This window comes from Pezoporus flaviventris, unplaced genomic scaffold (assembly GCF_033815535.1).
Source record: "Pezoporus flaviventris isolate CSIRO_AGI_PZ_B2104156 unplaced genomic scaffold, CSIRO_AGI_Pfla_v1 ptg000057l, whole genome shotgun sequence".
NCBI lineage: Eukaryota > Metazoa > Chordata > Aves > Psittaciformes > Psittacidae > Pezoporus > Pezoporus flaviventris.
In genome coordinates this window covers 6,503,407-6,529,990 of record NW_026892605.1, presented here as the reverse complement: position 1 = coordinate 6,529,990, position 26,584 = coordinate 6,503,407, and the positions used below count along the sequence as shown (strand labels likewise).

Here is a 26,584-nt window from a genome sequence, read left to right as displayed (position 1 = left end):
GCTGTTATAGGCATATATGGTTTGACAAGTTTTTTAAGCTGATTTTAGACCAGAAGTGTTCCAGAAAAATGAGCAGTTATTTTGATTTTTTTTTCTTCTTGAGAATCTACCACAAACCTCTCTCCAGTTGAAGAACAGAAAATTAAGACACTGGATGCTTCAGCTTTTTAAGAAGTTTAGCAAACAATGTTTACTAAAATTCAATTATTTTTATCCTGTGCCTTGAAATAATGAAACTTTAAGTTTTTAAAGATTTCAGGCAAAGTGGAAAAACCTGTATGCATGAGAAACTTCTATGCAAGAGAAATCCTCTCTCTTTCCTCCAGATAAGAAAACAGTTAAGTGAATCCAGCATTTAGTAAGATCAAATACCTTCTGATGCTGAAAAGCTGTGCTTGATCACTGAGGAGGGGAGGCGTAAGGAGGAACAGGAAAGCAGTCTGCAGTTTGCTTTGACAAAACCCAGAACAATCTGTTCTCAGTGAAGAGAACAAAGAGAAGGGAGCCAAAACCAGAGAAGAGAAGGTTCCAGTTAGCTGCTCCTCAAAAGAGAGTGGCCTCCCTAAAGGTAGTCATGAATCACTGGAGCAGGCTGGGGAAAGAAGAGTGACTGTGAAGTCTCTGCTTTCGGCACCTGCACATGGCAGGGGGGCATGTCTGTATCATTTTTTACATCTCTTCCAGTCCTCTGAAATGAAGATTTTTACAGGTATATGGGATCATGCAGTTAGGCAGGGAGAGAGGGAAGCAATGTCAGTAGCTGTGCAGGAGAGGGCAGAGGCTCTCTCTTCCAGGACATGAGCGAAGCATTAGCGGCAGGAGAAGGTGGAGGCTGCAGGGAGAAGCTGTACTCCTTGCCAGTGAGGAGAATGCTTTGCTTGCCAGCCCGTGGAGCTGTCTGAGTGCAGCTATTGCTTAACTCTGTGTGGTACCATTCTAAAATAGCCACAAACAACAGGTATCTTTTGTTGCTGTTCTCATGAGCTTCCTTTCCAAATTATCAGGGGCTGTCTGGTCCAGAAACTTGCTGGTGGCATGTGTGTCAGATGCTTTCCCCTATCACGGCATACTCAGCACGGCAGCATGCTTCGGCACAGGACTGTCTACCCCAAAGCTACCTGCTCATCTGCTCTACTCTTCAATGCGCTGGTGATGGATAAACCATCAGCCTAGAGAGCATAGTGATGTCCCATATTCCCTTCCCTCCATGGCCTCCTCACTTCAGAAGTCCATTGTTGTGCAGAGGATTAGCTACTGTCAGGCTCTTCTGCACGTGTTGAGCCCCGAGATGATGCCACCTTGGCATATGAGCTGCTGTTTTCTCAGTGAAGATCTCAATTCTCTGGCTGTGAAGAGCAGACTCATACAGGGATGAGTCAGCAGACTAAAGACCCAGGGCCAGATCTCAAAACAGATTAATGCCAAGTACTGGCATTTACCCTTTTCTAATACTGCAGTGCCTTGTGCAAAAATAATTCCTAATACTGCAAAACCTTGTGTCTCTGACCACCAGAACATGAATATTCAACTCCCTCAAAAGTACTGCTGTTCAAAGAGGGACCCCTGTCAATTCTGACCTGGTCCTAGAAACAGTGAGAGTCCAAACATTTGTACTTAGGGCCATATCAGCCACCAAGGGCACCCCAGGTGTCTGCATAGAGCTACAGAGGACTTACCTGTGCTCTCCTTGGAGAGGAGCTGAAGGGATGGCAGAATGCCTAAAGGTTCCAGACAGGCAAATGAACTACTCTATAGCTGTCCCTCCCATAGAATTACAGCATTGTAAGAATATTCAAAGTAAAAACAAAACTGTTTGGGTCACCTCAAAGGCCTGCTGGTCCAGTCTTTTAACACCCACAGTGGCCAGGAGCCCCCACTGGGGTTGCCTGTAGAATTCTTCTGCTCTGCCCTCCAGTAGAGCAGCCATTTCCCAGCTTCCTGAGCTGGAAGTTGCACTCATAAAGTTATTCTCCATGAGTTTTCCTAGCCCCTCTTCGAACCCATTAATGCATCTCGCATCTCACAATAACAAGCACTGAGATGTCGTATTCTGCAGGGCACATCTGGTGCTGCAAGCAGCTGTTCAGATTCTGGGGCATCCTCTCTGCTGGCTAATGACTGCAGGGCAAGAGGTGAGGGGGTTGGCAAAGTCCAGCAAGACTGTCTCTGCCAGTGGGCTTGCCAACATTGTGAGCAGAGCTTTAACCAGATTTGATGGGACTCATGACCCAAAGCCTGAAGAGAAAGAGAGGCGTGGGGTGGCCCTAACCCTTTGCACCTGAAAACAGGACTGCTGGGAAACAAGTTGAGTGCCTGCAGAGAACAGACACAGATGCACAAGAAGAACAGAAGGAATTAAGAGTCTAAACACATTCCTCCTTGTCCTGAGTTCAGCAGTAGCAGTCATTTTTCTCCTCCTTGGTAGCTGGTGCAGTGCTGTGTTTTTGACTTTCAACCTGGAAACAACGCTGATAACACCGATGTTTTTAGTTGTTGCTAAGTAAGGACTTTCTCAGTCTAACACTCTGAAAGTGAGGAGGGGCACAGGAAGCCAGGAAGAAGCAGAGGCAGGACACCTGACCCAAACTAGCCAAAGGGGTATTCCATACCACAGCATGTCATGCCCACTATATAAACTGGGGGCAGTTACCTGGAAGGGCTAGATCACTGCTCAGGTTGGGCTGGGTATTGGTCGGCAGGTGGTAAGCAGTTGTATTCTCTCCCTTTGTTACTTCCCTTATCATAATTATTATTGGTGATAGCAGCAGTGGTTTGTGTTATACCTTAGTTACTGAACTGTTCCTATCTCAACTTGTGGAGTTACGTTCTTTCAATTCTCCTCCCCATCCATTTGGGAGTGGGGGAAGAAAGAAGGGATGGAGCGAGCGAGTGGGTGCATGGTTCTGAGTTGCTAGCTGGGCTTAAACCACAACTCTCCTTTACTAGTTTCTTCCTGTATGCCTGGTGTAGGAGTCAGACTTCCAGTATGAAGACAGGCTGAGAAAGCTGGGGCTGTTCAGCCTGGAGAACAGAAGGCTGCGTGGAGACCTCACAGCAGCCTTCCAGTATCTAAAGGGGGCCTATAAGCATGCTGGGGAGGGACTCTTCATTAGGGACTGTAGTGACAGGACAAGGGGTAATGGGTTAAAACTTAAACAGGGGAAGTTTAGATTGGATATAAGGAAGAAGATATCAATTGTGAGGGTGGTGAGGCACTGGAATGGGTTGCCCAGGGAAGTTGTGAATGCTTCATGCCTGGCGATGTTCAAGGCCAGGCTGGATAGAGCCTTGGGTGACATGGTCAAGTGTGAGGTGTCCCTGCCCATGGCAGGGGGGTTGGAACTAGATGATCTTAAGGACCTTTCCAACCCAGACCACCCTGTGATTCTGTGATCGTAATTCCAGGCTAGGTCATCAGCCACAGCTTTCTGAGGATGCTGCTTTTTAGCCTTGGTGCAATTAAATCTGTGTAGCAGCTAGACTACCTTCATAAGTCCTTAAATTTTAAGTCCCTGGGAAAGTGTCTCTCTTAAACTTAGTGAACGTATTCCATCGCTAAACAGCGGAAAGGGTAAGTACCTTTGGCACCAACAAGGAAAGCCCAAGGGAGTTTGGTGTCCATTTCTCCTCAATCTGTCAAGGGAGCGAGGCTCTCACAGACATTCATAACACTCAACAGAGAGATATGGGGCATCTGCCATCACAGCCTGGAGTTCTGATATGAGCCCACAGCTCTAACAGGGTATGCATATGGATAAAGATGAAGACAGGTTCCTTCTGCATTATCTCCTGGTTTCCTAGAGCTTGGCTTTTGGATTGTTTTTTTTCCAGTATCATCCTCCAGCATCCAGTCTGGACATGCTTTTCAATACTGGAGGAAGCAGAGCACTGAGACAGGAGACTCCAGCTAGAGCTTGTGAACTTCTGTGGCTTCACAAATGCGAAATGGGAGAAACTGCCAAACCTCTCTTTCTCTGGAGTTTGACAGCAAAACAGGTGTTTTGCAGATATCAGTGAGACCTAAATAAAAGGCTCAGATGATGCAAGCCCTTAGAGCTTAGAGTTAATGATGTCAGCAAAAATTACATCCTTATGACTCTTTCTCTTGAAGGTGATGGGTGGAAGAAAGTCACTTGCAGGTGAGGAGAAAAATATCATGGACTTTTCCTTTCAAAGGCAGTTGTGTGTTTCCTTTTCAGAATCATAGAATCATAGAATAGTTAGGGTTGGAAAGGACCTTAAGATCATCTAGTTCCAACGCCCCTGCCGTGGACAGGGACACCTCACACTAAACCATGTCACCCAAGGCTTTGTCCAACCTGGCCTTGAACACTGCCAGGGATGGAGCATTCACAACCTCCCTGGGCAACCCATTCCAGTGCCTCACCACCCTCACAGGAAAGAATTTCTTCCTTATATCCAATCTAAACTTCCCCTGTTTAAGTTTTAACCCATTACCCCTTGTCCTGTCACTACAGTCCCTAATGAAGAGTCCCTCCCCAGCATCCCTATAGGCCCCCTTCAGATACTGGAAGGCTGCTATGAGGTCTCCACACAGCCTTCTGTTCTCCAGGCTGAACAGCCCCAACTTTCTCAGCCTGTCTTCATACGGGAGGTGCTCCAGTCCCCTGATCATCCCCGTGGCCTCCTCTGGACTTGTTCCAACAGTTCCATGTCCTTTTTATGTTGAGGACACCAGAACTGCACACAATACTCCAAGTGAGGTCTCACAAGAGCAGAGTAGAGGGGCAGGATCACCTCCTTTGACCTGCTGGTTGTGCTGCATTCCATGCAGCCCAGGACACATTTGGCTTTCTGGGCTGCAAGCACACACTGAAACTGGCTCATGTTCATTTTCTCATCGAGCAACATCCCCAAGTGCTTCTCCACAGGGCTGCTCTGAACCTGTTCTCTGCCCAGCCTGTAGCTGTGCCTGGGATTGCTCTGACCCAGGTGATTAATTTTACTGTAAATTAAGACAAAACACATTTAAAATTTCTGATGGAAAAGCTTTCTGCAATACAGTTTCAGGTCAATCATAATGTCTGATAAGCCCAGAGTGCTTTGGCTCTTCATGGATCTTGCTGCAGATTGTCAGCCAGCCATCACTGAAACAATGAAGCACAAAGACGTTTCTCTTTCCCCTCTGGCTTTTGATATGCAAAATTAAAACCAAATACCTACTCCAGTTTTAAAATTCTGGGGATTTTTTAATGCTTCTTCACATGGAATGAAACAGAGGTAATTCCCTTCAGTAGCTGAAATCATGATCTCAATCTCACAGGTTTCCTTTCTCCCACACAGCAGGTTTAGAAATGGAATTCAGAATATCTTTCTATACTGGTCTGTCTCCTTCTGCTACAATGACATTAAAGACTTGAGCCAAATAGATAGTACTTGAAAGTCCCTTTTCAAAAGAATTCACATGAAGGAGTGTCTGTAAAAAGTTCCATCTGCTTACTACCCCCTGTGTATGACAAGACACCAAAATGAAAAATATTACAGTGCTGAGAGGATTATCTTACAAGAAAGATTTTCTCGTGCCTTTGACACAAATGATTCAAATCTTTTGACTTCAGTGGCATCATAGCGGTGGGAAAGGTCCTAAAATATGTGTGCACCAAAACCTTAATTCAGTGCAGGATGATACAGGGGAATAAAACCAAACAAAACCAAGAGCTTTTGCTTTCTTGCTCCTCTCAAAGCTACTGATCTCTAAAACTTCCAAAATCTGCATGATTTTTTCCACCAGTGAACACTCAGTTACGGATGTATGGTCTTGCTTTGGATATACATCATAAAATGTGATAGCATTCCTTATTCCCTGAAAGACAGGCAAGAAATGCTGGGATGTGCAGCAGTGTAGACTTGTAACATGGCATTGCCACTGCTGTCAGCAGGCAACCAGCTCTGCAGTGAGTTTGCAGAGCTTCAGGAAGAGGGCTTGCTGGGCTTGTTTTGTCTGAACCTTTTTTGATCTGCCTGTAGCTTGGTTTTATTCTTTCCTTTGACAGCAATTCCCCTAACTGACCAGCTGCCTACGTAGTTTGTTTTAATTTTATCTTTGTGTAATGCAGTTTTATACAGATGGCAGTAATAGGCAGTAATTTTATGCATAATGACATGTTTATGGCAATACAGGGTTGAGAAAGACCAGACTGGTACAATTGCAGGAGGCCCTGAGAACTGGAGGCACAGCATGCAGTATAGAGCAGTACAGCCACGAAATATAAAAGCTGGCTTGGCACTGGAAAACCCACAGCTCCTCATCAATGTCCAGTTAGAGAAATGCAGACCAGGAGCTGGACAAACCTGGGTTTAAGGGTAGTAAAGAGGACAAAGAAATAGCTTTCAGCATACATGAAATACCCCACATACACTAAATTCAGCTGCTACTACATGGAGCTGCAGAGCAGTAAAAAAAAGGTGTGAATATAAGTAGGTACTAGAAAATAAGGGTGATAATATCTCCAACAAAGGACACCAGAAGCTGAAGATTTACAGTGTTAAATCATCCAGCAGGCTGAAGATGCTGACTTTTAAGATTCAAAGGAAAAACAGAAGGGAGAGCACAATCCCAAGAAAATGGATAAAAACTAGAAGTGTGTTATAATTTTAATTCCATTATTCATATTATTACTGACACTTTTCCCTTATCGAAGCATTTTAATTACATTACTATTCCTTTTTTTTTTTTTCTGCAACAATTAGATTTGGATTGGCTAGACTCTTCATATTTAAATGAAAATTCTTGGCTTTACTTGTATGTAAGGTGTTTCCTTTTTGCCCATAAACAAGACCTTGAGCGTAACAGAAGGGAGGAAAGATAACCGCGAGGGCCTCTTCAAACTCAGCTCCTAGCAAGGGGCCCAAAGGCACTCTGTAAGATCCCTCCTGCTCTTTCCGAGGTATACCATACATGTTGCCAGCTGCAAACTGTATTAAGAGGAAGTTTGACTGTTATGTTGTACGGGTTATTTTCACGGATTTGAGGTCTGTCCCAGTAGTCAGATAGCTTTGCTGTTTCCAAGTATTTTCCCTTAAAATGGGATGGTGTTTTTTTCCTTAGCTGGGAAGTCAGGCAGGTGATGTCTCTCACCATGCTTGCTGTAGGGTAGCGATGTCTGTGTGCATCACCCACTTGACCCTTGATCCCTGTTGAGCATATAATGAAGACTGAATGTAAATAGCGGTGATAGCATTTGTTGCTTATGCCCAGCAATTTGGCATTAGCTATTCAGATCTTGAAGCAAAGATCTTCCTGTCCAGCTTGTGAGGAAATATGCCCCAGCTGTGACATGTTCTTCCCTTCACAGCAGCAAGCTTTGCCCTCCTTCTGCCTGATCTCTCTTTTAACAACTCCTGGGAAACAAAAAAACCTCTCTTAACTCTCCCTACACTCACGCAAGCTTTCCTTCCATGACCCAGGTGCTCTTGTCTGGCTGCAAGTTAGGTGGGAGTGTTGCCTGGACGAGCAGACCTTAGCTCCCAGGCTTGCACACTGCAGCAGACATCTGTGAGGCTTGTGTGGGAAGGGACCAAGAAGCATTGCATGGTGACACAGTTCTTCAGCCATGTGCTAGGGAAGACAGGCAGGGAAATGCAGAGAAGTAGGTAGAGCAAATGCTGCAGAAACGGTAGCAAGATCCCCAAAACTTTTCCAGTTCCACTGTCCAAGTTACAGTGTATTTCAAACCCTGCTTTGTTCTGAGACCTTCTACACTAGTCAGGTTATAGTTTCACTCCCTAGCAAAGTTACTGCTAATTTAAAAGCGTGGCACGTAATGTGCAGTTAGGCCTGAGGCAATAGAGATGAAGTGCTCTTTATCCATGATTCCTCCTGAAGTTACTCACCTGAGCCATGACCATTTACACCAGCTAATGCTCCCCTCTTGTGTTTCACTCTGTATCTCTGTTAGGGGCATTGACATTGATAGGGACCATGCATAGTACATACCACTAGTAGCATCCAGGAAGCTGTAATTTTCACAGCATCAAGTCTAGGATACGGGCACAAGTCAGAATTGAAGTGTTTGTGAATCACTTCTTCCTGAAAGCTTCCTTTTTAAAGCCAAGTTGGTCTTACTGTTTCAAATGGATTTGTGCTACCGAAAAATGTAGTTCAGTCACACAAACAAGCAACCAGACTGCAACTACTGCTGTGTTTCTGATACACTGTTCCTGCTTTTGAGGCCAGATAGTGCTAACAAGAATTTGTTTGCATTATCTACCCAGAAATTCCATAATCTGGCATGTTTTCTATAGGAGGAAGTCGCTATCTTCTGACTGATGAACCCTTACAAGTTTTTGTATGAACCATGATCTTTAATACAAACCATCTGACCTGGATGTCACTGAAGATGTCTGTTTTGATGATGCCAAGCAAAAAAACCCAAAACAAAAAAAAGCAAAACCAAACCAAGCAAACCAGCTCACACAGTGTCAAAGAAACTTAACACAAGATTTATTAAAATAGGATATTACAGTAATGTGAATCCTAATTGTACTACTACTGTAAATATTACGTAAGCTCCAGTAATGGTGTGTTTAGTTCATGCCAGTTCCCTCTGCCAAGGACAGGGGCTGCAGTGCTACACCACAATCCCTGATGTGTTACTCACTGTAGCTGCTTTGTCCATGAAGAGGTTTTGCCGAGTGGCACCTCCAGCATGCTAGGCCAGCTCTTTCTCTGACATCACCTGCCGTCTTCCCCTGCCTGCTCTGCCTGACCTGGACAGCCCTGTCCTACCACCACCAGCATGGCATATTGCATCAAGGAGGAAGGTGGGAGCGGAATCCTGAGACTGCTTCCTCACTTTCAGCAATGTTTCCACCCAAAGGTCAAGCAAACACTCCTCACTGCACTGTCACCCCAGTGCAGGGCTGCCTGTAAGGTACCAGACCTCCTCTAGCCAAATAAAAACACAGAGCTCTGTACATCTGCAAAATATGGGGCTCCAAGCTTATGCTGGAGAATTTGTCATTACATGGCACAAATTGGTGCCCGATTCTTAGTCAGGGACAAAGCGGGTAAATGTGGAGGATGAAGACATAGAGACCCCTGGCTAGGGCACCTTTCTGAGACATTTGGTTGCTGACATCTACCTGTGCTGTGACTGTTAGTGTCACAGCTGGTATCCACATTGGAATAAATTGTGAACTCTTTGCCTCCTTTTGCCCCAGAGCTGTGAAAAAGCAACTTATTCCTCATTTTTTAAGAGAAGGTTGAGCAAAAGGCAGTATGCTAAACATGTCACTGGAATGATCATGTGGGTTAAAGAGGAGTAGTGCAACAACTACCAAGGTATGAACACCTACCACCACTGTGGTGGCCAGGACTGCACTGATGAATATAGAAAAGGTTTTGCCAGCAACACTGACGGGTTTGCAGAGAGCAGGTACACGGTCTTGGTTAATTTCTGTGCACAGTTCCTTAAGCAGCTTGGATTATTTGCAAAGCACATCAGCATTCCTCAGGTCCCAGACAGTGGCTTCTTAAATACTAGGCTTTAAATAATGAAGTAATGCTGCAAAAGCCATTCAGTGGAAGTTTCCTCTCCCTTCCCCATGCAAATACAATTCTTTCTATACCACGTTATTGCTAGGCAAAGCTATTGCTACAAGATAAAGCAGGCTGTAGATGAACACATTTATAGAATTGAGGACTGCACTTTCAAGTCCAGAGATCTCCCTGGTGGATCTTGTGCTTTGAATAAATTACACAGCATTTCTAGGCATGACAGTGTAGTTGTCTATTTACCACCAACACTGCAGTGTAAGGCTGTTAATCAAACTGAGGTATGTGGAAACAAAAGAAAGCAAAAAAGACAACACATCTTTTATTTAGGTGGTGTGATGTTTTTTCTCCAGGTTTTGGATTTTTGGTTAGGTCATCAGTGTCAGAAATCCTTTGTGGGTGGTGTGGGTAAGGTAACAGTCCTTAATGCTTACCTCAGAAACCAGGAACGGCACCGAAGGAACTCATTGGTGGTACAAGGTTTCCTCTGCAAAGTCTGTTTACAAAGCATTTACATTTGCAAACTCTCTAGCCCAGGGACTTTCCTAGCAGAGAAATTTCCTGGGAAGAGACAATGTGTTGCGGCACAGGTTCCTGACATCTGGTTCTTCTGGTGTCACAGCTCAGATCCAAAATACTCAAGAGTGTAAGCACCCAAGGACACAACTGCTTGACTCCAACACTGGTACTATTAGAACCAAAGAATCATTTCACCACAGACCATCATGTTTTGTTGTTCTCTGCAAGCGCTAGAAGACTTCATAGTGAAAAATCAAAAGCTCAGTTGGGTCAGCTACTCTCAACATTGTCGCTGAACTTGCCCTTCCGGAGGAATTCTGATTTGACCTATCTACCCCAGAGTAAATGGAATTGTCACCTTGCCCTGTGGTTGATGAGCTGAGATTACCACATTGTGAACATTACAACTTCGATCTTGCAGGAGGATCAACTAGCTATGGACTCCAATAGCTAGAACAAATAGCTAACCTAAAGACTGATTTCATATTTGTTCTTTATTCAAATATACTAGTGCATTCAGACAATCTCTGCAACAGTTCCCAGAGAAGTAACTACGTAAGACATGGTCTGGTAACTCCTTGTAACAGTGGTCTTAATTTCAGCAAGAGTAGAATCAGCTTTTAATTCCTGACAGTAATTATTGTTTCTAGTAAATGGCGACTGAAATTTGATTATGTTGCTGCAGCATTTCAAGAGATGTCTGCTTAATAAGAAACAAATCCATCTGATTTCTGAAACTGTTTATAAGGTTTTATTTATTTATAGCCCTAAATTTGTTCCAAATCACTCAGAACTAACAAGAGGGGGACTCGCACTGAAGTTCATTCTGTTGCCCACTTTAGCAGGGGACTCCTGCCTCTGTGGGTACTTGGGACAGGCTCTTCCTACCCACCTGCACCCCAGTGCTGTTGTTCTGCACCAGCTTGGCTATCACTTTACAACCCATCAGCATTCAAGCCTGCAGCTACGGTCTTTGCAATGTTTATCAGAGAGGGAACAAGTTTCTGGTGATTTGTAAAGCTGTTTTGAGCTTTAGTCCAGAAAACCTGACTCCAGCTATCTGTGTCTTCCCAACACACCACTGACCCATCTCTGAGAGACAGTAACACAAGATAAGTAACTTATTTTAGGGCTCTGAATTGTACCACACTTACCCATGCTCTCAATCTCTCCCCCAACTCACTCCCTCCTTTTTCCTCTTCAGGGTACTCCTTATTTCAAGCCATTAGTTGTGCTTGGGTTAGATACATGAAATGAGAAGCAAAAGCTACAGGGTATTTGCACAGTACTGAGCCAAACACAGGCTTTTATTGCTGCTCTGCAGTCAAAGTTAGGCATTCTTAGACTTCAGGGGCCAGGCATCAGCGTGTTGCTATCAGATTTCCTACAGAAGATCTGAGGTGAGGCTATGATTAGCAATAGATGTAAATGTACCCCAGAAGCAGGCAGAGCCCACACCTTCCCTGTCACCACCACTCAAACACTCTCCCACGCTTTGCCTCTCAACCCACTTCCTCTGTCCCACACCATCTCTCTGCCCTGGGTTCACTTTGCTCATTCCTTTCCACACGCTGTGTGACACATGCAAGCCACCACTTAAAGGAGGTGATACACCACGTCACACTGGCCTCCATAAGTGCCAGCCTCTTCTGATAGACTTGCTAGTGAATCGTGACACCTGGGCTTCAAAGCTGTTGCTGTCTCACTGAAACATATCAGAGTAGTATACTGCTTTTGCATCTTCTTCTCAATTCCCAGAGATTTAAAACCAGCAGCACCTTCCAAAAAGCATGATGTTTTTACAGGAGAACTAGTACTTATGGCAGGAGACAGTCTCTGGGGAACAAGAGGAACACAGAACAAACAAAATTCCCACAAGCATCCGGCCTTTGTAAAGTTTACTTAGAATACATGACCTTTCCTAAGCTTTGGAAATTATTTTGTTTGACAGTGGATTGTTTAGCTCTAAGTGTTCACTTGGATTTCAAAGGCTTAGCAGATTTCCACAGAGCATATCTAGGCACTGCCACAGATGCACCTTTGCTTTGATGTTGACTGAGTTACTCAGAGCACATACCTTTAACCAGATAATCTGTTTCTGCAGAAAGAACCCGAGACCTTTTCTTGTCTTTGTGCATAACTCACATTCCTAAACTACTCCAATACCTGATCTTATTTATAAGCTTAATCTCAGCTCAGATCATATTCCCCGAGGAGGGAAGAAAAAAACAGTGTCTTCTGTCCAAGTTGGGCCCTGACTTTGGCTTTAGCTTCCTGAAAGAGCTCTCAAAACCCAAAAAAATCCTGAAGGCAATGGTGTGCAATGACAATACACAACAAGATGATGCAAAAGACTGGATGCTTATGAAAAGAAAGCATCAAGATCCTTATCACTGTATACAGAGCAGAGACTAGGATGAACAAGCAATATACTGGCAGGCACCATGCCACTGTGCAGGCAGAGGTGAAGCAGAAGGGCAGAGCAAGGTTAATTCACAACTCTGGTAATTCACAGTCTGTCAAATGCTATTTCAGAAGACTTAAAATTTACTGAGCAGGCAGGGTAGATTCACTAGCAACATGACAATTAACAGAATTTATACTGCTCTCTGAGCAAATAAAAATCTGACAATGAGTAATGGAAAGTCAGTATTTAATAAAGGACAACTACCATCCTCTGAACTATATAGGCATACAGTAGCTACTTACCACAGTAAGTCTGCAGGAGTGTGGCTGGTTATCTACACTGAGAGTGATTCACCTCAATACCAGTTAACTACACTGAGAGTGATTCACCTCAATACCAGTTAACTACACTGAGAGTGATTCACCTCAATACCAGTTAACTACACTGAGAGTGATTCACTTCAATACCAGTTAACTACACTGAGAGTGATTCACCTCAATACCAGTTAACTACACTGAGAGTGATTCACTTCAATATCCAAATCATCGCCAGAGTAAAAATAAAAATGTGCACAGATGATCATTCATAGAATCATAGAACTATAGAATGTTTTGGTTTGGAAGGGACCATTAAAGGTTGTACAGTTCCAACCCCCGTGCCACAGGCAGGGACATCTTCCAATAGACCTGGTTGATCAGAGCCTCACCCAACCTGGTTTTGAACACTTCCAGGGATGAGGCATCTACCACCTCCCTGGGGAACCTGCTCCTTCACTGCAAAAACTTCTTTCCTTATATATAGTATAAATCTATCCTCTTTTAGTTTAAAACCACTTCCGTGTTCTGTTGCTGCAGGCCTTAGTAAAAGGTCTCTCTAACCTTTATTGCAGCCCCTGTTTAGGTACTGGAAGGCTGCTGTAAGGTCTCTCCCGAGCCTTCTTTTCTCCAGGATGAACAAGCCCAGCTCTCTCAGCCTGCCCTTATAGGAAACGTGCTCCAGCCCTCTGATCGTCTTCATGTTCCAACTCTCCAATATCCTCACTCCAACAGGTCTATGTCCTTTGTATGCTGGGGACTCCAGTACTGCAGGTGGGATCTAATCAGAGCAGAGTAGAGGGGCAGAATCGCCACCCTCGACCTGCTGGTCACGGTACTTTTGATGCAGCCCAGGTACAGTTGTCTTTCTGGGCTGTGAGCACACACTGCCAGGTCATGTTGAGCTTCTCACCAACCAACACCTCCAAGCCCTTCTCTTCAGGGCCCTCTGTCCCTTCATACACATTCTGCTACTCCTGTCTCTTTCCCCATCAAGAGAAAATGCCATCCACTGGATTATGACCAATGGTTCAGTATGGTTCACTGAACATTCTGCTACTGATCTTTAGCATCTGCATGCATCATTCATTTAGTAATTATTCTGAACTCATGTATATTAGAAATGCCTAAGAAAAAGATGCAGAAAAAACACCCAGTATTCCAGCAGAACAGAGAGATATGACAGTCCCAGAAGGGGACTTTACTAGCTGTGCCAAGATATTCCTACTGCAGTGGTGGCACAGACTAGTACTGAGTGTGCAAAATGTTACCCTGCAACTCACTTAAAAGAGCAGCTGCAGATCAACCACAGGAGAGAATAAATAATTAAATGCAGGAATCACCTAGTAGTAGTTGTTATAAATATTTATCATGAGGTGTTAAAAAAATGAATTGTTTTTTGATTTATGATACCAGAAGATACTTCTTTACTACTCAAGAAAACATCCACTTTATGAAAAGGAAAAAAAAAACAAACCTAAAAACATACCTTGTCACTGTAGCTGAAAAGAGAACTATTTCAATTAAAAAAACTTCTCTCTTCATCCTTAAGGTTTGTTTTTTGTTTTTTAAGGTAGGTTAGACAAAACTGCTAAATATGCAAGCAGTGAAAGAAGTGAGTTAACTCCACCTTCACTGTGCCTGTCTCCTCACAGCTGTAGTGGAAAATCTCATCTCTATCCTCACCAACGGCCAAGAACATCTAGAAGGAATTATGACCGGGTTTGACTGCATATGGAAAAGAAGGAGAGATTTTGGAGCCCTTATTTCCATCCCACATTACGCTTCATGAAAATACCAAGTACCCAATCAGCCCCAGGAGCAAAGTCCTCACATGCTTCCTCCAGGCACTGCAGGAAGCTTACATCTTCAGCTAGCCTTTGCTACACTTCTCTGTATCCCTGCATTTGAAGAAGTTCTTTGAGCTTCTGCAGCTGGGTCAAGCCATCAGTAAAGATACCAGCCTGAAAAGTAGCTCCAGTTCGCTTCCCCAGACTCCAACAATGACATGTCCAGGTATGCAAGGTTCCTCTCGATTTCCCTTTTTAATCTGCTGTATAGAAGATGCAAAAAGACAACTAAACCAAGGCTGGATTATCTTCTAAAGTAAGTCAACTACTACCTCGAAAAAAGAAATGCGTCAAGTTTCTCTTTAAAAGATTGCTATTAAAAACACTTCAGAGAAGTATGAATATCTAAAATGTAACAGGGAAAATGTATTGCAGAAATTATTTATTTCATGCCAACTCTTTGACTAGATATTTTAACACACATTGCAAAAATGTATCCAGTACAACCATAATTTAGAAGACTACAGAGAAAAAATTATAACTTGAATTTCAAAACAAGGTGTTATGCATACATACGTGTATCATAAGGCAAATGAAGATAGTCTATCCATAAACTGCACTCCTACAGCCTTTATTAACACACACTGGAGAATGAGTATCTTCTATCACTAAACCTATATTTACAAAGGAACTCCCTTGTCTTCCAGACACCCCTACAGAAATATAAGCTATTTCTATAAAAAATACTTAAGTTTCTACAGTGGTAACTAAGCTGTCACTCTGAAACTTATAACTCACAGGAATATGTCAAATATAACATGATCCTTAAGAAATAACTGAAGTTCCATATTATTATTGCCTGTCAATTACAACTAAAAAACACATACTCACACAAAAGCAAGCTGAGGAAGACATTCCAGTGCATTTTAATAGAACAAAGAATAAACCTGATTGGGCTTACTATATGACTGAAATGGAAGATGCCAAATATAATCAATATAGTCAATGACAGCATTTAATGTATTAGAAAGGGATCTAGTTCAAGGTGCTTTTTTGCTAGCAATGCTGAGTTTCTGTAAATGTAATCAAATGGTGTAGGAGTGTCTCAGCTTCAGATTAGACTACTTAATTTGAGGCACAGCTAGTATTACAGAACTGCCATAAAGCAGTACATACTCCTGCAGAGCCTATTAGGGAAGAGGAATGTAAAAGTTTCAGAAAGTTTACAAGATTCACAAATAAATTGCTCTGAAAGAGAATTTAATAATTTTCTGAATTTTAAAGAAAACTTGCTGGAGACAATATATATACCCTAAGTAGTATGTTTGTTAATAATTAAGATGTATGTATTTGTCTGTAATTATAGGTCTGATTTCTTTAAGAAGCCCCATAGTAAGTTTTCCTCCATAAAGGATCTCTATTTGTATTGTAAATGCCCCCCAGATTGCAAGTAATTACAGAAATAATGATAATTTGAAGAAAATATTGTATTTTTCCTGTAACATTTAAAGTATTTGAAGATGAATTTAACAAAATATAACCCATGATAATTACAGAAAATCAGAATAATCACTTTTTAAATACTTCATATATAAAAATTATTGTCATGGTTATGTTTTTAAATAGCAAGAATAAATACTGAAAAGATAGCAGCTTTCTGCCACTTTCATTAATACTGTTAATGACTATTTTACAAGTGCTTGATTGCAAAATAAAGGCAGATTATATACCATGCTTTTTCCAGTAGTGTAAGTTACAGCAGTATAAAGTTTGTTGTTTCTTAACATGCTATCATACCTAAATAAAAAAAATATATTACATTTTGCCCAAAGTGTCACTATTAGCACAGACTAGAATTTGCATATCCTTCACTCAAAGACTCCCTCACTTCACAGCTAAGGGATGCACCTTTCTTAAGAAGAGTGCACAGGACTCATTTCCCAATACAGATATTTGTATCTTTAAATGCCTGAAAGAACTACAAATTCAGTAGGAGCAGTAAATTTGACTAGAGATTTTTGCTATCTGTACTTTTTACGAAATCCAACACTGACCCAGTATTGAAGTATCTACTGTTTTCATTCCCACCTTTCAAAGTTCATTACAACTCACATGGATTCTTTTCACTGGTTTAAATCTTTGACATGAAAATATTCAAGTGCTTGCACTTAACTTTGGTGGGCTTTTTGGTGTTTTATTTTGGTTTTGGTGCTCACAAATGAATTTTGATGAAATGTAAGTACACCCTAACTGCTCAATAATTCAAAAAGAGGAATAATAAACAGAGGATGTGACATTCCTTAGCTGCAAATAAATACAGCTATATACTGACATAATATATATGCCAACATGTTTAGTTCCCTAAAGTACAGTTTGCAAGGCAGTTACATTTTAAATCACCTAATCTGGAACATCAAATACAATGCAAGAGCACTATTAGCCTACAGTATATTCACTGCCAAACATACCAAAGCTAGTTTTAAATTATTTTAGTTGTGGCGCTGTTAGGATTAGAGCTATAGTAGCAAAGAATTTGTCAAGAGTTGCCACAGTCTGGCTGGGAACCATCACAGAATCATAGAAGGGTTTGAGTTAGAAGGGACCTTTAAAGATTATCTAGTTCCAACCATGGGCAGGGACATTTTCAACAAGATCAGGTTGCTCAGGGCCCCATCAAGTTGCACACAGCCCCCATGTTCTGCATTATTTGTACTAGCAGTAATCAAGCTAGTTTAAAAGTAGCCCAAGCACACAGCAAATGCTGTGCAGGCATATCCCTTATTTCTACAGTGTTCTTTTACAGCTGTACTCTATTTCTTTGTTGGAAGTCTTCCTAATTTACTCATAGGAACTCATAACTAATTTTATAAACACACTTCAGATTAATTTGCCTAAAAATTGCATATAATTAGGGCAAGAGTAACTGTTGGTCAGCAACTATCAACTCCTTACTTAAACACCCAGTATATCCTTGGAGCACATTACCACAGAAATCTCCAAGCACAATCCAGAGAACTCTTGAGAGACTTTCAGAGCTCAAAGCAGCCGTTGGTTAACTCCATTACTCCACTGCAACATCAAAAAAAGGTCACTGGATTCCCACCTCAATAAACTCAGCCATTCTGTTAGCAACTGAAATCCCACTGCCATTAACTTGCACACTCAACTCCATAAATTACCGTATCCCAATGAAAACTGCACAGAGGGGTTACACTGAGGACTAGTTAGCTTTCATGTATAAAATCCATATCAAGTTTCCACTGAAAATTCTGTTTTTAGCCATTCCACTGATTTCTGAGAGGGGAAAAAACCCCAAACAAACCAAGCCCAAGAAAGCCTGATCCAATTCTCTGAAGTCAGCAGGGGCTAGGTAAGGATACTTCACAAGAACTCAGAATAACAAACATTCCTTCTATAATTTTTCAGTTAGCACTGAATTAGATCCCTTTGTAGTGACATTTTCAAGAGTTAAACAAAGAACCTGAACCTTATTTCATCCAAAGATTTTTTTTTACAAATAAATTTTTTGGCAATTAAATGAGACACAAGTTTTAAAAATAGAAATATCACGTCTAAGAACATTCATGTGGATTAAAGTCCATGAATATATACAATCCCCTTCATATAAGGCTGAATTCAGAATAGATCTAAATTAAATTAAATAGGTGCTAACATAAAATTGCTAAAGAACAATCTGAATAAAAAGAGTCTTGTTTTCTTAACTACAAGTCCCTGATACCACCCTAAGATTTTGATCAAGCTTTTACAGTAAAAAAAATACCAAAACTAAGAAAGTGCCTCTTACAGGTAATCTGGAAATTGTATTATGCCCTTGAATACATGTGGACATGGCTGTCGTTCAGTGCATTCACCTAAAAAAGGAACTGACGATTACTTCATGTCTGCTAATTTATTAATATAAGTATTTCTATACAAATAGAGTATTTTTTTCTCCTTCATAATAACAATTAAATGTTTTAAAACAGGCAAAACAATATATTACACATACCACTACTGTTAGAACACATGATCTACTAAATCACAAGAGGTAGTTAGATCCCCATTAACAATTACTTCAGAAACAAAGACTACTTTTAAAAATCAGTAGAACATCTCATTCATAAAAAATTTCTTTTCACAAGAACTCATTCCTAACTGTTTTAAGGGATGTCTGTTTTTTAAGCATGATAAAGAACTTATAATGAAAACATGTTCTCTTTCAGTTTTTTTCAGAAAATCCCCAAGTGGTAAAGACTTAAGACAAACTGCAATAATACAACATTTTAAATAAAGCAAATTTCCAAAGATATAATGAATTTGACCACATCTTTTACCTTATGATTACAGTTGAGAATTCTTTCAACTAACTACACTTTAAAAATAAATCTACACCAATGAAATTCATGTGAAGTTTTTTTTACACTGTTAGTAATTGGCATTTTTGAATGGCATTCAAATGAATAAGCATTGTTCTTTTTGCAACAAGTTACTGCAAAACACAGGCACCTTAAAAACAGATACATAATGCAACCAGGGTATTTGGGACATTAAAAGTGTTTACCATTATCCGGTCATGCTATGTATTTCCCTTCTTTTAAAGGAATATGCTACAATTTGAAGCCGTGCCCAAGTTGTGTGCAAATTATAGTTTCAGCATTTAAATCAATTTTCACATTATATTTCTTTTACAGGTACAAAAATGCTAGTGTGCCAAGATTTTCAACCATTACAACTGCAAAAATCTTAAATCAGATTTATATCTTTGATAATGTATTCCCGCTATTGCACATATGCTCATATGACAGTGAAACTATGGTCAATCGATTTCAAATATTTACACATGCTAAAATTATTTATCTGCATATAATGCTGGAAAAGAAAAAATACAGCCTTTCTTGACCAATACAGCTTGCTTCAAAATTTATACCACCAAATTTCAGAGAATCATAAAATACCAGGTTGGAAGGGACTGCAAGGATCATGTGGTCCCACCTTTCCTGGCAAAACACAGTCTAGACAAGGTCCCAACACCCTGTCTGGCTAAATCTTAAAGGTGTCCCATGCGAGGGAATCCACCACTTCCCTGGGGAGGGGACCCTAATGACTGTTCTCACTGTGAAATATTTTTTTTCTCCCCAACCTGTGCCCAATAACCTTCACCTTTTCCATGTGACTCCATGTAGAAAGGGAATCCCCATCTTCTTTGCAGCCACCCTTTAAATACTGGAACATGTAGTTTATGACTTTGTGAAGACAGCCTGCCATTCAATCTTTCTGCTTAAACACGGTCTGATACATGACCTGGGGGTGCTGATTGATGGCCGGCTGAACATGAGCCAGCTTGTGCCCAGGCAGCCAAGAAGGCCAACATCATCCTGGTCTGTACCAGCAACAGTGTGGGCAGCAGGACCAGGGCAGTGATCATATCCCTGAACTCAGCACTGATGGGGCTGTACCTCAAATCCTGTGTTCAGTTCTGGGGCTCTTACTACAAGAGCAACATTGAGGGGGTGGAGTGGGTCCAGAGAAAGGCAACAAAGCTGGTGAAGGGTCCGGAGCACAAGTTTGATGAGGAACAGCTGAGGGAACTGTGGGGGTTTAGTCTGGAGAAGAGAAGGCTCAGGGGCAATCTTATCCCTCTCTACAGCTACCTGAAAGGAGGTTGTAGTGAGGTGGAGGTCAGTCTCTTCTCCCAAGTAACAAGTGGTAGGACAAGAGGAAATGGTCTCAAGCTGCACCAGGGGAGGTTTAGATTGGATATTGGGAAAAAATTCTTCACAGTGTGGGTAATCAGCCATCGGAACAGGCTGCCCAGGAAAGCTGAGGTGTTCAAAAACCACGTAGATGAGGCCCTCAGTGACACAGTATAGTGGCAGTCTTGGCGGTCCTGGGTAATGGTTGGACTTGATGATCTTAAAAGGTCTTTTCCAACCTAGTTGATTCTATGATTCTATTATTCAAAGACCACTGAAACCCAAAGAAGCCTTAATTTCATTCAGTAGATTTTGGACTAGGCATTAAGTTATAATAGAAAAAATATAGAAAGTGTTTATTATAGTAATTGACAAAACTGCACTTTGGATGCATTAAAATGCTCTCACAGCACCTGTTAAAATACAAAAAGATTCCTTCCAAAAAATCCTTTTCCTAAAACTTAAAATGTTACAGCAAGTTGAGCCCCAGGTATATTTATGAAGTTTACACTCTATTAATTTTTTCTCCTTTTGGTCATGACACAAAAACCCACACTGATGGACAACAATATCTACAATAGAAGAAGCATATTCTTGTCATATACAGGTGCATTTCCAAAATAGTTGTTCCTTCATATTCATATTCTAAAGAAATATTATCTTCTCTGGTTCAGTGATATATCATAAATACAGTATTTTCCAAGCAATGAGCGGGAATAGATTTCCACTGAATTTTCCTTTAGCTTTGAGGAGTTTAGACATCATCAAATATTTTGCTCCGAGACATCGACAGGTATCTTCCACCAGGCTGGTACCTGCAGAATCAATTTTAAATATGAAAAAGTATCAAGGGAAATAGAAAAATAAAGACCCAAGAAATCATGTAACTCACTGAACTCTTACTCCTTCACTCTCAATGAATTACATGATCTGAAGCTCTACTGAATTACTGTTTCCATGAGAATTTCATAGGCAGTCATTAAATTAGATCTCGTGACCAAAAAAAGCAGTGATATGAATACTGGGAGTCTTAAAGAACTTCGTTTCCTCATACAAAGAAAAGAAGTTGAATGTTTTTATTGAATAGAACTTTTTCCTAAAAAAAACAAACCAAACCAAACCAACAAACCCCCAAAACAAACAAAACAAAAACTAAAACCCAACAAAACCTACCAAACCCCCCAAAACACCCCCCCCCCCCCCCCCCAAATCATCAAAACCCAAACAAACAAAAAACCCAACCAAGTGACAGTAAAATTCCAAACAAACAAAAACCCCAAACCAAACAACAGCATCCAAAAGTAGTTTGGATGATTAACAGTACATCCCAGTGGGTATTCCTAGGAGAAATAAGAGTTTCAAAGATAATGAGAACAAATAGCTGCACTCTTAGTGGGAAAAAAGCCTCACAAATTGTTGGTCAAATCTATTTTAAAAGCATTTTAAAAGCACATACAAGTCTCAGTGAAAGCACAATGTACTTCCTCTCTGCAGTATTTCCCAAAACCTGAATAGACTTCATGCCAGAACCTAGTGTTCCTAAAGCTCTTACTGTCCTAGAACACTTGTAACTACCACAGAAGTTATAGTTTAAAAAAAAAATAAAATAAAAAAATCAATGTTACTATAATGAGGTATTTTTAAGTGAAATGAAATGTCATATACGATTATTTTTGATTTATTACTTCTATGAAATCAATGCAGGTTACTAAAAAAGAACACAACTAAGCTCTGTGGCTCCAGATTTTCTTTAAAAAAAAAAAAAAAAGTTCAGAATGTTCCACTCTACAAAATCTGTATAGGTGCCAGAAGACTTCAGATACTGTACCTGAAAAGTATTTGCTCCAAAAGAATTATATATGTATATTGCTATTTTTGTAGACTATTATCCCTTTCACACCGTCCGGAAATCAACAACTGACAAAAATGTTAGGCTACATCTTCTTTGAATTCTTGTGCTTAAAAAGAGCCAGCTTTTGAAATGTGGCGACACTGGACTAGACAAGTTAGTTGTTGATGTAAACTAACATTGCTGACATGATCTGAAAAACTGGCATTGTCATTCAATAGCGTGATTTTGGCATTTATTTTTTGACATTGTAAATATGAGTCAACTGTAACCATTCATGATTTTTTTAATTGGACTCGGCATGCTAGTTTTAGCTAAAAAATAATGTAAACTGTAACTTTTATATAGGAATTTAAAATTATTTATCATTAAATGATTCTACATCATAACTACCTAGATAAAAAAGCACCCATAAAATGTATTATTTGTTTCTTAAATACGAGCAGAGCCCAGCAGTCATGAAAAATACTCTATAGCATGACTAAGGAAATCTGCTGTTGCAGCCACCACCACAGAATCACAGAATTCTCTATTACAGACAGAGCTACACTGTTCAGCTGGGAACTTTCTGTTCAGTAATTTCAGATTTAATTTATTAGTCCAGTCATTCCAAGATCTGATCCCCAGGTGTATTACTGAAACTAATGGTCTTTTAATATGCAGTTTTCTTTCTTGCAGCCCTCTATGATGATTTTTATACATGGAAATCAAATAAACTTTCTAAAGTCTTCTAGGAAATTAGAGAAAACCTTACATCATGCAGGTCATTCTCCAGGTTTCTGTTTTTATATGCAGTATATGCATATATGCAGCCTTTTCAGATTATGCTGACATATAAAATTATACTTAACTCAAATTCTACTAAGACATTTCTAAAAAAAAATGAAAAGGCTTCGGGTTTCAACTGGTTTTAAAACAATTACCGTATCATGGGGGAGAAGGAAGAAAGGAAAAGAGCCAGGTAAAGTGGTAATTTTTGTTTACAAAACCTACTAGGAAGCCATCTGATACAGGCGTCGTAAATCAGAATACATTGTAAATAAAGACAGAAGACCGTCACCTTCCAGAGTCCGATTCAAGAGGGTCATCATTAATTGAATCTGCATTAAAATCCAAAGGTTCTGCATCCTGAAGAAGTTCTATTCTATCTCTTTCAGTCCTGCCATTTGATCGGGTATACTTTGACAGAGCTGAATAGGTAAAAGGAAGGAAAGACACTCATTTGCTTTATGAACACCTTGGAGAATGTGAAATCATCAAACTTTAAATACCAGAATAATAAATTGCTACTAAGTCATCCAAAGTTTAGCTATGATGATTTAGAGAAATTAGATATTAAACTAACCAACTACATGCTCAAATTCATTGTATTCAAATTAATTTTTGCATGTCCATAGAAACTACAATTATCATTTGCCCCTCAAGTAAGATGAGATCTACTTTGCAAAGAATGGGCTGATGCCAACCTCATGAAGTTTAACTATGCCAAGTGGAAGGTCCTACACCTGGGTCAGAGCAATCCCAGGAACAGCTACAGGTTGGGCAGAGAAGAGATTCAGAGCAGCCCTGCAGAGGACTTGGGGGTGTTCCTCGATGAAAAAATGAACATGAGCTGGCAGTGTGCACTTGCAGCCCAGAAAACCAACTGTATCCTGTGCTGCATCAAATGCAGCACAACCAGCAGGTCAAAGGAGGTGATCCTGCCCTCTTACTCTGCTCTTGTGAGACCTCACTTGGAGTATCGTGTGCAGTTCTGGTGTCCTCAACATAAAAAGGGCATGGAACTGTTGGAACAAGTCCAGAGGAAGGCCACGAGGATGATCAGGGGACTGGAGCACCTCCTGTATGAAGACAGGCTGAGGAAGTTGAGGCTGCTCGGCCTGGAGAAGAGAAGGCTGCATGGAGACCTCATAGCAGCCTTCCAGTATCTGAATGGGGGCTACAGCAATGCTGAAGAGGTACTCTTCATCAGGGACTGTAGTGATAGGACAAGGGGTAATGGGTTAAATCTTAACCAGGGGAAGTTTAGATTGGATATAAGGATGAAGTTCTTTACTGTGAAGGTGCTGAGGTACTGGAATGGGTTGCCCAGGGAAGTTGTGAATGCTCCATCCCTGGCAGTGTTCAAGGCCACATTGGACAGAGCCTTGGGTGACATGGTTTAGTGTGAGGTGTCTCTGCCCATCGCAGGGGGGTTGGAACTAGATGATCTTAAGGTGTTTTCCAACCTTAGCTATTCTATGATTCTATAAGAATGAAAAAAAAGTTATATGCAAACTTTACTTTTAAATTAGATGGATGAACAATCAACCATTCATCTCCCCAATCTCCCACTTTAATTACGATGGCTGAAGGGTTGGGTTTTTTTTTTGTTTTGCTTGTTTTTAAAGAGGCAATCTTATGAACTAATGAAGTACAGTGGTTTTGCAGGTCACTCTGCCACTTTCATTAGGCCAGTACCTACAGCTTGTTTCAGAATTGAAATGCCACATGTTCCTTTAGTTACATTAAAGTATAGAATATACTAATAATTTAATATAATCTCACAGTTAGGCTACCTTTGAGAATATGAGTTTGCAACTCTGTAAAGAGGAGGAGAAATCTACCAGATTTGTTGCAAAAGCATGTTCAGAGCTTGCCTTCTCCCTCACCTTTTCCCTTCTTTTTTTTTAAATTTCATTTCTTATTTGTCATTAGCTTACAAAAGGCACATAAAGTACATAAAAAAAACATTAAGACTGTGACAAATAAACTGTTTGGAAGTATGGAGCATCCACAAATGTTTTGTGCTAACAGACATTATTAGATGAGTACGTATACACTCATGTGATATGTTATTGATTTCACATTCATTGGCCATCTATCTGATAATTTAATTATACCCATCTGAAGAGTTACTTCGCAACTACAAGAGGTAAATTTAATATTTAAAATTGCAAACTTCAAGATATGCCCTAAATATAACCTCTTTGTTGACAACTGCTACTCTCATTGTGGCCATTATATGTCCCATAAGAAGACCAAGGTGTTGAAACTAGCCAGAATCTCCAACCTCAACTAGAGAGAGTACAGAAGATGGGAAGAAACACAGTACTCTTTTCAGGTGGCTTTAACGGGCAAGATGGCACTGTGCCAAAGAAAGGAATATATTAGCACATCAACTAAGACAAAAATGAATGTATTTGAAGCTACTCACACAGCCAGCGTGGTGCAGGCAAGACATTAGAATAAAAAAACAAATCAAACTCCCCACAAACTCCATAAAGCTTACGTCTATTGGCATTGGCCTCTGAGAAACTGGATTCTTTTTGGTCTGTGTGGACAACTCTGTTTCTAGCGGAATCATCTCTATTTCCATATCGCTCTTTCCACTCCTGGGAAAAAAGATAAAATAAGGAAATGTAAGTGGTGAGGAAAAAGCAACATAACAAAAGCCTATGGAGAATCAAGACATATTCCAGATCTGCAATGTAGAGCTAATTGGTCAATTACATCATCCTATGAAAGCAACACTTTAAAAGTGTTCCTGTTCAGTATCTTTATACAGGAAGAATTTTGGTATGTATTTTAAACTCAATAAATCCCTTCACTAAACCAGTTACTGTAAAGTTCTTTAGAAAAAAGGCTCGCAGAAAACAAACTACATATTAAATCTGCATTCAAAGTTCACTACACTGCTCCAAATTATGGTGGGAAGGTTGCTTTTTTTAAGTTCTACTTCCATCTAGTGGTAGAATGGAAAAATAAACAGAAGCAGATAGCACAAAAATATTTGGACAAGCCATGTTTACTTTGCTTCTTGTTCTGTTGTGTTTCCATTCCATCATGTTTTAGTATGAAAACATTTTAGTATCAAGTGTAATGAAATATTAAAGAACAAGACATCTCATACTTTTATTAGGAAACAACTTCATGTCTCAACAGAAACTTTTCCTCCAAAGCAACTTTTCCAGAAAATTGCTCCAGTAACTTTCAGTTTCATATCTAGATCCCAGATTATGGGCTGGTAAGAACTCTATACTCGAAGTTTCTTGTGCTAATTTATGCCATGTTAGTTCTAAGATGCAGAAGGATCAAACATTTAATCATGATCCAGTAAAAGATAATACTCTCAAAAGCCCAAAGAGTTTCAAGAATTAAAGCACTACAGTATTTAATGTAAACTCAAAAAACAGGTAACATCTGAAACTGAGTCTGCTGTTGAACCAGAATTGTTTATTAATGTCAGATCATTTCAGTGTATACTAAATGCAGCATGCCTTTGCTACTATTTTATTTAACAGTATGCTCAAGTTCTAAAGTTATGAGATGGGAAGAGGATCAGAAGAAAGGCCTGTCTGTCCTGGTTGTACTCGCTGTCATCCAGAATTAAAGTATTCCTGAGCTTGAAAAGCCAAGAGGTTTTAGTCCCAGTATTATCCTACCTTTCTGCAGATAACATTTTTTCCCTTCCTTTAGTCCATTCATTTTTTACATGCATCTTCTGATTTATCTC

General features: G+C 40.5%; 1 protein-coding gene and 1 long non-coding RNA gene across 2 annotated transcripts in view; both read right to left on the bottom strand.

The window, feature by feature from the left end:
- Positions 1-8,442: 8,442 nt before the first annotated feature.
- Positions 8,443-13,206, bottom strand: LOC133277564 (uncharacterized). Its single transcript, XR_009746250.1, has 2 exons — positions 12,903-13,206; positions 8,443-12,797 (listed from the first exon to the last, which is right to left on the bottom strand). It is a non-coding gene; the product is annotated as an uncharacterized LOC133277564 (long non-coding RNA).
- Positions 13,207-20,861: 7,655 nt separating this feature from the next.
- The window catches only part of LMBRD2 (LMBR1 domain containing 2), a 32,652-nt gene continuing 26,929 nt past the window's right edge, over positions 20,862-26,584 (bottom strand). Inside the window, exons 16-18 of the mRNA XM_061469508.1 lie at positions 25,361-25,463; positions 23,150-23,279; positions 20,862-21,055 (exon numbers count right to left, since the gene is read on the bottom strand). Of these exons, the coding sequence (XP_061325492.1) occupies positions 20,995-21,055; positions 23,150-23,279; positions 25,361-25,463 (294 nt within the window). The 3' untranslated portion in view covers positions 20,862-20,994. The remainder of the gene's footprint in view (positions 21,056-23,149; positions 23,280-25,360; positions 25,464-26,584) is intronic.